This window comes from Dermacentor variabilis, chromosome 8, assembly GCF_050947875.1.
Source record: "Dermacentor variabilis isolate Ectoservices chromosome 8, ASM5094787v1, whole genome shotgun sequence".
Classification (NCBI taxonomy): domain Eukaryota; kingdom Metazoa; phylum Arthropoda; class Arachnida; order Ixodida; family Ixodidae; genus Dermacentor; species Dermacentor variabilis.
Window position 1 is genome coordinate 54727585 of NC_134575.1, and position 12090 is coordinate 54739674.

Sequence of the window (12090 nt, forward strand, 5' to 3'; positions counted from 1 at the left end):
GTGAAACGCGCTGCAGAAGATGTACAGTATTCCGTTGTCGCATTAACCGCCTGGCGAAAGATTCGCTTTACATAGATTCAAAAAAAAAAATGTACGTCGGATCTTCGTAATGTAGTTTGTAGTTTTCGTGGCTAATCGAACCTAATATGTCGTTGTGCCGCAGTGCCCCAGCTACGAGTGGGCCGGAGACCTGCCGGCGCCGGCGCTCACCATCCTCCAGCAGCACGCCATACAAGGAGACCTCACCGAGTTGCAACAGGCCATATGGTGAGCGAGACGGCTTCGATTGACTGCTGAGTTATGGGGGCGTCTTTCTAGCAGTTGGGTGCGCGTGTGTAACTGCGGCAGAACGTTGAAAATAAACGCGGCGAACTTTCATAGCCGCAGAGAATTCCGCTGGGACGCGCTTTGTGAGAAATGAAACAGCAAACGGCGACCGGTGTTACCGCGCAACATCTCTGACCTCGTTGGCAGTTTTCGAATGCCGCATGAATGGTGACGTGAAGATTCAAGGCACGTGCTTCACGGTGTGTTATGCATTTATTTATTTATTTTAGTGAGAGGTAAAAACGGACGCCGACTAGCGGCCTTGATACAGGGGCCTTGATACAGGGGCCTTGATACAGGGGCCTTGATACAGGGGCCTTGATACGGGGGCCTTGATGCGGGCGCCTTGATACAGGGGCCTTGATACAGGGGCCTTGATACAGGAGCCTTGATACAGTGGCCTTGAACAAGAGCCCCATACGGGAACCGAGACATCCTGTTTTCTCTTCTTTGAATGTTCTTGGTGGGCGTCCGTTATTGCCTTCCACTATGAGCGATCTCGACCAGACCATTTTTGGTCGAACCCTTGACTTCAATATTTATTTCACCTTAAAAAGCACTACAGAGGGAACATCGTGTACGGGGGTCTACAGTGCCGTACAGGTTTAGAGCAAGCGCACGCTATAGCAACTTGTAAATGTAGGAATACTTGCAAAAGTATTCAAAAGTATTGCAAAAGATCAGACGGGAGCATCCACACAGCAGGCGGAGAGTAATGTAATCGAATGCGCAATCAATATTGCGTTATACAGTAGAGTGTTACGGAGATCCCACGCACTGTGGGGAATCTGTAGTATACGGGAAGCTTCCATTAGCCAGCAAGGCAAGATGGCGCCCTGCGACAAGAAGGTGTGCTGTAGATTTCACTGACGAACACCTCCCTCAGCTTCTGTCGGGTGACCTATCAGAGAAAGCGAAACATCAGCGTTAAACTGCCTTGAATCGCAACACACGACAGGTTTGACGTTGTAGAAACGTGCCAGAGTGCCGCAGTACGATGGCAGACGCGCAGCGCATCCCTACGACGAACGCGTTCCGCGACTTCCATCTTCATCGTCAAGTAGAACATAGAACATGCACGCGCACACTTACTCGCATTATAAATGAATAGCTGCTATGCGACGCGACAACCGTCTGACTTGCGTTTAGAAAATTAGTAGGGGTGGGCTTATTCCGCTCATTAGGCACGCGTCCATGGCCTAATTGTTAGAGCATCGAACTTGAGTGCTGCGTGAACGGCGTTCGAAGCCAGCATCGTAAACGAATTTCTCTCTCTCTCTCTCTCTCTCTCTCTCTCTCTCTCTATATATATATATATATATATATATATATATATATATATATATATATATATATATATATATATATATATCTTCCTGTCGGGCCGGTTATGTAACACACACGCACACACAGGTATATATCCTTGTGTGTGTGTCAATGTTACATAAATGGCCAGATAGAAACATATACAGGTGCCAAGCTCGAAGCGTGGGGACCCGGCCAAAGAAATGCATCGCTTCAAAGAGACGTAAACAACTGGCACGTGTAACAAAAGCAGGGCTGAACGTATGTTATTTTATTTTAGAAAGACGGGTACTGCTGCAACTTTGCACGAAAGCTTACTGGATGGGAATGCTGACAAAAAGTTTAGCCTTCCTTACCTTCTCTGTTCTTACATTTCGCTCGGTTTGCCTGTTGTTGCTCACGTCTATGCAATAGTAGTCGAATGACTGGTAATAATCATAATAATAATGAAGAAAAGTGAAACGAGCGAGGAACAAAAGAAGCGGCAATTGAGGACCCAGTATCACTTCAATCAGCGGTACAATTTATTCGAAGTGTACGTGGGCTGAACGAGCGCCATACGAAACCGCAGCTCGCCAGAGCATGTGTTATCCAGCACGACCTGGCAACGTCAGTCATTTCTCGCCCAAAGTTGTGACCAACCCCCAAGTTCACTCTAACCGTACGCGAGTGTACAAAGGAGTGGAACAAAGTGGACAATGGTGGAGGGCAGATCAACGTGGAGGGGCGTTTCTGCGCGCGATAGCTATAATCGGCGGTTGGCAGTCCGAGCGCTCAAAGCTCTGCGGCTCCGGAAACATCGAGGGGTCGCCAGGCAACCAGGATCGTTTTTCTCACTTTGAGAACAAGGGGAAGAAGAAAAGCGTCCCCCCTCCCGTTGCCCTATGCTCCACTGGCCTTCTGGAGGGCTTTGACACTGCACAGTGGATTCGTGGTATTCGCTCGAGAGACGTCTGCGTTCGGAGGAGGCAACTGTAGCCAATCAGAGAGATTGGCTCGGATCAGCGGTCTCTCGGCGAGTGTGTAGTTTGTGTGTTACGCCTCGGCTCTTCAAGTTGCCGCAGTCAATACCGTAAAGCCACCCCCACCCCCCGAGCACAGCTTAGGCTGCGGTCCCACTGAGACTCGGATGTTTGCCAAGACATTACGCCACCTTGGTGTCTTGTGTTTGGTTGCGGAGAGCTGTGTGGCGGTGCAAGAAAAGGAAAGTAAAGCAGGCAACGCACTGATGCTGCGAATGTTCTCGGAATTGTGTCTGACGCCTGGCGGTGTTCGAGGTTAGCGGTTAAAGGCACTCAGCGCTCGCTGCACTTGCGGGAATCGTTAGCGAAGCCGAGTTTATGGAAGTTCTGCAACCTCGCGGAAACACCCACGGTGTGTAGTGATTACTGTTGCGTTTCCCTTGCGACGGTTTGCACCACCGTACAATTGCTGCAGTCGTTGCGCTCACTTCTTACGCCATCGCGTGACGGTGGGCGTTCAGCAAAAATAAAAATAAAAATGAAGTGAAGAACTAATAATAATAACAATAATAAAGAAAAGGAACAGGCAGCGTGAACTGTAATAAATGGCGGATCGACTTTTGGTGGTCCGTCCGTGTTCCCTTTTCTTATCCTACCTACTGATCGGAAGCCTCGCGGAACGCCGTTCTGCAAGCTGACAAACCGCAGGAGAACATCTCGTGTTGACGGAAAGAAACTAAAACGCGACGAATGAAGTTAAATCAAAACAAATCAAACAGGTCGAAGGCTATCGTTCGTGCGGCCTGATGCGGCTTGTCATCGCGCCGCGGCCGCTGTGTTGCTACTGCTTGCTGCTAGCGTGAGCCTGTCGCACAGCTGTGCGTTGGTCGCACGACTACCGTCGCGCTTCCCTTTCCTCCAATTGTCCGGTCGGTCGTGGAATACTGACGACGTTGAGTGTACTTTTCCATACACGGCTGGTCGTCTCGCTTCCGTGATCATTCCGTGCTCGACGTCATCGTCCTCCTGATATTTTATTTTTTATTTAGTTACATACTCTAAGGGCCCCTAGGGGCATTACAGAGGGGCGGGGGGGGGGGGGAATTTGCACAATCCAAATTTGCATCACATGCCACAGAAAAGATAAAGGCACACACAAAAAACCAGCACGTCGTACAGTTGCAACAAAGAAAGAAAAAAGGAGAAAAACATCGCGGTAATGCAATATTCGGCTTGGCGTAACACAATTCGATAATTATGTACACTTCTAACATGGAAATCTTACATGAATCGAGTCATAGTCCTTACATTCAAATTACTGCAGTTCCTGGTTCAAGATGGGCAAGTAGGGCTTTTGGAAAGAAGCAGTTTCCCTTATTGTCACAACGCTTTGCGGTAACGCGTTCCATTCTTGAATTGATAACAAAATGGGGGAAGTTTGATACTTAACTGTTTTTGCGAAAATAGGTGGTAACTTGTGTATATGATCGGTGCGTGTGGAAATATGATGCGCAGGAACAAAGCGTGTAGCCGCGAATGCAGAGTCACCAACATATAAAGAGTGGAGTCGTGGTGCCGTCCCATGTAGTCGGGGTGCCGCTCCAGTTGGTGCAACACCACCTAGATAGCACAAGGCCTGTTCACTACGTCATGCTACTGGCCGAGAACTTTCGTTGCAGAGGCTGGCGTGACGAAAGCGGTGACGTCGAAATCACTGTTGCCTACTCGGGAGCGGCGCCATTAGATTCTATGGCAGTCGGGCCACTAGTGTGACGTCAAGGATCGGAGTAAAAAGGCCTTGTGCTATCTAGGCGGTGTTATCGATGTGGCCACCGAGCCATCTGCCATTGAATGAGGTGGCTTGCTCTCTCTTTCTCTCTTTGTGTGGTTTTTTCTTTATTTAGTGATCTGCGATCACATATTTGCGGATGAGGGATGTCTCTCAGAGATGTTGCTGTTATCCGTCAAATAAAAGAGAGATAGAAGGAGAGAAAAGAAAGAGACATGAACGAAACAGCGCACAGCCGCCAGAAGATTAGGAAGGATCCATTTCCTTTCTCTGTTCTTGTTTTGTATTTTTTTCTTGTTTTGTTTTTTGCCGCGCTCGGAAATCGATGCAGTTCTTTAATGCCCCTTTTCTCTGCTATTTGCGGCGGAAGCGCTGTCTCTTTTTGCGCGGCACAAAATTAATATTCGCGGCTCGCCGCTTCTGTGCGCGCGGGAATCGTTCAACGCGACGGTGGTGGCGACGGTATCTGGGAACGCAGTGCGTAGTTTATCATCCCTCGCGGTTGGTTATCCGCGCCTTCCAGGTGCGGCTGCTCGGCTACGCCTTCGCTAGTATGTACGTATTTGTTGTCACCCTCCCTCCCCCCCTCCCTCCCCCCCCTCCCTCCCCCGCCTCCCTCTTGAGCAGCTAGCTTATTACTCACGACTGCCGTTCTTACAGCGAAGCGCAGGAGCTGCCTCGCACACAGAAAGAGCAGTAATTAAAGACCGGCGGATCCCTGTTGGGAAAGAGTCGTTAACTGATGGGAGTGGTTGCGGAGGCGGAGCGTTCAGAGAAAAGCGCTGTGCTTTTTTTTTTTTTTTCATCGGAAAGCTCTTCGTGCCGCCCATTTCTCGGGACCGCGCTTTGCCTTTCGTGCTGAGGGCTCAGGCAACGCTTGCAGAAGGTGCACCGGAAGTGTGTAGCGTGGTTGCAGAAACGCGCCACTTCGCGCGTCTTCCGGTGCAACTCTTTCTCGACCTGCGATCTTCCCTCGCGCAATCAGATAGATGCTGTACGACGACACTTTGCGGACGCGACTGTTACTTCGAATCGCACGTTAACTGTGCGCATTGTGCTTCCACATGGCGGACGTACTACTTTTTCGGGCGCGAGCTCGAGTGATGCACTACGGCCGCTGGTCGCTGAAACATGTCACTCCGCTCGCTTGGCGGTAAATGAGTCCGACTGTTATTTAGATTAAAATTAAACCCTCGGTTCTTCTTTTAGGTGCCGTAGCCGCCGACATGATTATGAGGCACGCCGTAGTGGGGGGCTTCGGATTAATTCTGACCACGTTCCACCCAATGCACGGTGCGAGGCCTTTCTTCTTATTTTTTTCTTTTTTTTTGCATTCAGCCCCCATCAAAACGCAACGCCAAAGCCGCTGTGACACCACTGGGGGTGTAGGTTCAAATATTTGACGCCTTGCGCGTGACAAATAAGCCATACATTTTGCGACATAAAAGCGCGAGTCTTACTTTTACAAATCAGGCTTACGTGCATTTTTTTCCCTTTCGTATGCGAGGGACTATTCTTTTTTTTGGTCGCGGAGGAAAGCAGTGAGAGAAGTCTGGAGTCTCCAGTCGTCGTAGCGCTACTTGCTTCCATAATAAAAAAAAATTGAAAGTATAATCATTTCTTTAGGTTACCGAGGGGGCGCAAATGCGTGCCTGGTAGTAGCCTACAAAAATTTGAAAGAATGCCAGCTTGGTGCTGTTGTGGTTCCATGTTTAGCGGCCGTTTTAACGCGTAAAGAACGCCAGGACAGTATAAAGGACGCAGACAAAGCTCCCACTATCAGCACTCGTTCATCTTCATAGGTGTCACATATGTCATATGTACATGTAGCAGACGAGGTACAACTTGTACAAAATGCGCAATCGCATTTTGTACAATTTGCTAAACTAAGTCACACTAAGTGCGTACTGGCATGATGAATGTTGACAACAAACATTAGGATATTAGAGGTCAGCTGCGGCGCTGTCACAGCTCGGCTATAACACGAGGATTTCTGGCCGCATGGATGTGCATTTTTCTAGCCTTCGGGCAGACGTTCACGTGACGTTAATTATTGCTCACTTTCAGCGCTTTGTGATCGTTGGATTTTGTAGCAATAATAGTTATCTCAACATATGAAGGCCATAAGTCTCCGAGTACACGCATTATCAGTAGAAATTGTGGAATTTGTAAGCGTATAATTTGTGGAATACGATAAATTTGCAAAATTCCCAATGCCGATTGAAGCCGCAAGCTCAAAGTCTGGGCGAATACATGTACTACCCAACATTCCCATCCTGCTGGAACAGCCATGTACCTCCAGCTCTCACAGACACGAGCTTAGAGTCTCTCTCATTTCTTTTTTCCTCTTCTTTCTCCCTTTTCCCTTTACCCCTTTCCTTAGCACAGGGTAGCCAGCCGGTACACATACTGTTAAACCTCTCCCTGTCTTTCCTTCCATTTTGTCTCTCTCTCTCTCGCTCTCTCTAAAGTATTTTTTGTAGGAACCTCTATGTTATTGTCTACAACGACTGTTACCATGGAATATACCGGCTGTATCAAAACAAGAACAGCAAGGATTAAAGAGGCGGGCATGGTGTTAGGACAGGACGTTGACGGGTGACGTGTGCCACCGCGTTCCAAGAAAATTGCGGGCTTTCAGCGCAAACCTTGTCTCGCTGCCCGTTTCTTGGGATTACCGTCAACGTTTCTTGAGATCACCACATAGTCGTACCACAGACTCGGCCGAGACGCGGATGTTACTGTTTGATTGTTTTTGATCGCCAGGGTGTCTACCAACCGGGAAAACCGGGAAAACCGGGAATTCTCAGGAATGTGAATAGCCTGGAAATACTCAGGGAAAACTCAGGGGATTTGTGCTTCTATCAAAGAAAATCAGCTGTAACTTTATTGAAAGGGAACGAAAGTTATGTTGATGCTGGCTCCAGCAACAGGGGAATCCAACGAAGCGTCACTGACGCCGTGTCATCGGTACGATGTATTGCCAAAGTAGTTAACGATCGATTGTCCAGACGCCCGATTTTTCGGCCGTGCTCGATAATTCGCATGGTTTTGCGGCACCACCACGTACTCCATATAGTCAATGTATAATGCCCTGATTGCAGCTCTGAAATGGCTTAATCAAAGCCACCACCGCCGCCTCGAACCGGCACTTTCGCACGTATATCCGCAGGCCACCGTAGCCACCACCGCGGCAACGTTAGGCCTAACTACTTCTACGTTCGCTATTAAGCTGCTTGCCGTGCGGTGCCGTGTTTTTCATTGAAAGAATTCGCCGCTGTCAGCAATGGCACCGACTCTGCCTTTGTAATGCTCGCGATTGGCTTCGAAGCTCGCAGAGCGCAGCGCGTTGCATAATGCCAGTCGCCGAAAGTTCGCTTCGCCTCAATACAGTATTGTTACGCGGTGAAGCATATGCGTAATAAGGGGTAGTTGTCACGGGACACAGTTTGTATTCCTTAATTATACATCCGTGCACCCCCGTCTCCTGTCTCATTACGAGCACCGATATGGCTAATAAGTGTACTGGCAGGCATTAAGAGCTTTTTCGGACGTATCTGTGGCAAGTTTAGCCCTTAAGGGCAGTTAAAGACATAAATTCATTTTTTTTTGGACCGTCCGACTTTTCAGGTGTTTTTGCGGCCCTAGGGAGTCCGAAAAATCAGACGTTGACTGTACAACTGACCAAGAGGTTGCTTCAAATGATCCATGGGGTGAAAGCGTGGCAGAAGAAGGAAGAGAACAGAAAGGAGCGACACATTTTGGAATGAACGGGAAAGGAAGCATGCCTCCACCTCTTTAGTTGAAGGAGGTTGGGCTCAAAAAACAATGTGTTGGCTCACACAGAGATGCAGCTGTCCCTCATCCAAACAGAAATAAGCTCTTTAAAGCAGTGAAACCTAACACTGATATGTTGTGTATGGGCTGAGAGTGTCAGGACAGTTGAGGTTGATTTTCCAGCAACTGAGAGAGAATCTTAGATGTGACAAAGTTCAGGCCTCATACCGATGAGCTTGCTATCGATTGATAGAAATAGCTCTTATTCGAAAATATTTACTTATGTATGCATCTCCTTTTAATTCGTATTTGAAAATGTTTGACTCAATTTGGAATGGCCTTTGCCATATTTTTCGCTGGGCATTTTGCAAACACCTTCCTTCTGTTTTCTTTCAAATAAAATAGATTTTACTCCATACTATTCAAACTGGACTAAGTCTTTCTTTTTGTTTCAACATGCTTACTAGAGAGTGACGGCATCGGACAACATGGTGTCAGCCTGTCTTGACTTAAAACGAAGTTCTGGCTCATTCAGGGAATTTTGCAAATGTTCTTAGGGAAAACCTGGAAAACTCAGGGAAATTGGAAATGTCAAGTTAGTAGACACCCTGGATCGCAGACGTCCTATTTCGGCGTGTTGCCATCTCGTTTGTGGCTTTGAGCGAATTGAAATTTTCGACATGCGGTGAGGGGGGGGGGGGGAGGAGAGCTGGCGATATGCCGCGATAAAAATGTGAGCCATACTATAAAGCGCGCGGAAGAGATACACGCACACTATCGGTGCTCAGAACAAGGCAGACTGTGTATACACGCGATGTACAAGATGGTCGATAAGATATTGTAACGGTCTGTCACCCGATATTGTTAGCATCATTTCTATTCATGATATTTCTAAGGCTTTACACTCTAAAAAAAAGTTTGCACCCTTTGGGGTGTATATCTGCCACACAACGATAATCGTCATGCACCTTGATGCGTTTCCTTTCTTGAAAACGCCACGCTCGCTACTTTCCTGTCGGGAATGCTATCTCATGCCGATAACGCGCATGCCGTTCATTACTGGAAAGTACCGGACTCGCAGCGTTAAAGGAAGGGAACGCATCAAGGCAGATGACGATTATCGTTGTGTGGCAGATATACACCCCAAAGGGTGCAAACTTTCTTTAAAGTGTAGAAAAGTGATCTGGCACGTTTCTTTTTTATTTGTGCCCTCCTTGCTGTAATGCCTGCTATCGAAGCAGGTACCAATTGAATAAACAAAAATAAAATGAGAATACGGAAACAACTGAGGAAGCGTTATGCGATGAATGGAGTAACAAGCAAGATTGGAGCGGTAAGAGAAAGGCAAACTAGATACTGAAAGCACCAAAACAACGCAATTAAATACATTTTTCGAAGGCCTAAAAATGTCCGTGCGCGGTTCTTCAACCACCTTTGATTAACGGGGAAACGATGACACGCAATCGCCAGTTGATGCCATACAGCAACACCTTGCGCCTGACACGTGCACTGCATATCGAAAATTCGATACGGCGTGTATCGACGAGTGCAGCGCACCCGCTTCTAGACGGAATGCGGGAATAATTTCGACCACCCGCGTTGCTTAACGTGCACCCGATGCACGGTACACGGGTGTTTTTGCATTTTCGGTGTCTACTAATAATGAATGAGTTTATTTGTACGAGAACTTGTCGAACTTTCGTTGTCTCGAGCGGACCCGGCGCCGGGGTGGAAGGCGAGTTCCATCCTACTTTATCTGCAACTGCGTTATTTGAAGGCAGTGTGCGATCGCGAGGCCGTATCTTGAGAGCGACGTGCGTTGGGGCGAAGTCTAGTTACGTCGACGGCTCGTGGCTATGCGCATGCTGTGTGTTGTCGGCGCCGATGTTTGCGTTGAAGCGATGGACAGCACGAAGGTCACTTGACTCGCTGCTTCTCTCGCGCTTGCTCGCGCGAGCGTTTCGACGGCGAGTGCCCGTCTTCGTCGAGTGGGATGTGTTAATGTTTGCTTGTTAATTTGCATAACGAGCGAATGTTTGCAAGATTGTACAGCCAGTAAACGCGCTAGTCTTACTTCGTCAGCCCGTCTGATAATTTGCCATCGCCATCGATGCTTCGCCTTTCTGGCGAAACTGCGGCTTTGACGCGAAAGCGTTAAGGACCCCGTGTAGCAGAAAATCCAGCGTCGTCGTATACGCGGCCGGGGATATCATGCCGAGCCAAGCATCCCCAACCACGCAGGCTCCCTGCGTGACGCACAGTCGTTACTGAACTAATTGACTGCATCAAAGTAAAATTCGTCGTAAAATTCTTAAAGCACGACTCACAGAGAAACTACAGAGACGATAGCGTCGGATTGTAATTTGAGTATACAAGAAAACATAACTTTGTTAAACGGAAACTCAAGCACAAGCCTCCTTTTGCGTCTGTCCTTGGAGAAGCGCGGCCCGCTAGATTCCTTGCAAAAAACAGAACAAAAAGAAATAAGGAAGAAGAGAAAAAAATCTGAAAGATTGTCTTAATGCATATCGTTCGCTGCCGGCGTTTCCTGGAAACCATGACGGCTACGTAAGCTGCGCTTTCCGGGAACCGTGACAAGCACTCAGGGATATTTGAATGCTCTCGCGTTCCACTATAAAAGGCGAAGCTTAAGCATCCTCCCACATTCTTAACGAGACAGCGTTAAGTGCCCCGTGTCACAAAAAAATGCAACGGCGCCGTCGGATGTCGTTTGGCGAAAAGTCCTTCCGAGCCACAGCCACGCAGGCCCTTCGCGTGGCGCGGAGGCGTTACTGAACTAAGTGAATTCCTCAGAGTAATATGCGTCAGAAAAATCGCAAAGTGCGACTTAAGCGCAACCCACAGACATGATAGCGTCGGATTGTAATTTGAGTGTAGCAGAAAACGCAATTCTGTTACGCGGGAACTCAAACGCAAACACCTTTTCCAGCGTTTCTACCATTCATAGAGCGGCGCGGCCCGCTCGGTTCCTTGCAACATTATCCAGATGGCGCTCGTCTTCGCGCAACCGCAAGAAACCTCCAGTTGCGAGGAAGCGTGACAAGCAGTCGGGGATCTTTCAAAGCTATCGCATTCCACTTTTAAAGGCTAATCTTAAGTGTACTCCAAATGTTTTGATGTTTCCTTTTTGATGCGAAAGCGTCAAATGTTTCACTGAGCGAAAAAAAAAACCGGTGCATCTATAGCAGCGAAAGGACACCTAACTTTCCATTGCCTGCGACGCCACGTCATTAGCGCGTCCCTCGCCCATTTGCCGTGGCTCGAGCTTGCTGGCTCGAGGCTCGACGGAGCAGAGCGGCCTGTACTCGCGCACATCTTTCTGTGGGAATGAAGGGAGATCTGCGGAGGCAAAGCGCGCGCGCGTGAGAGCGCTCCTGAAAAGAGTCCCGTGTTTTCATCCACGTTGGGTTTAGGCTGGGGAAGGGAAAACATAAACGCCTCATTGGCAACCGTTCCGTAAGATAAAGGACACCACTGAATATAAATGTTTACTTATTTTGCGGCTTTCCGCTTCCGCCTCTGGGCAAACGCGAAACCGCCGCACGTGAAGCGGCGTCGAGTCAGCGTCTGCTCCGAGCAACCGAAAGCACACTCAAACGCTGGCGCACTACTTGGCGCCGTAACACATGCGCAGCAGCCACGCGCCCGTAGCTTTCCCTTCAGTGCCACAGAAAGTTGTCAGCGAGTATAGAGTTACTCTATATGGCTCCCAGAGGGCGCCATCTGCGGGTGTAATATGCAGTAACTCTAAAGCAGGCGAAGGGAAACACCTGCTGCCTAGATAGCGCGCCAGGTGTTGCGTAAGGGGAGAGGGCATCGCCGCGACGCCACGTCACCATCCCTCTCGCTCTCGGAATCATGTGCTATCCGCGCGTTCCTTGACCGCGCAAGCTCTCGCCTGCGTTCTAA

The 12090-nt window shown here is 48.7% G+C and overlaps 1 protein-coding gene across 3 annotated transcripts in view; it reads left to right on the plus strand.

Moving 5' to 3' along the window:
• Positions 1–12090, plus strand: part of LOC142590225 (BAI1-associated protein 3-like) — a 517523-nt gene that overhangs the window by 429942 nt on the left and 75491 nt on the right. For all 3 annotated transcript variants that reach the window (XM_075702152.1, XM_075702153.1, XM_075702154.1), the window contains exon 10: positions 164–267. In XM_075702152.1, coding sequence (XP_075558267.1) covers positions 164–267 — 104 coding nt within the window. The remainder of the gene's footprint in view (positions 1–163; positions 268–12090) is intronic.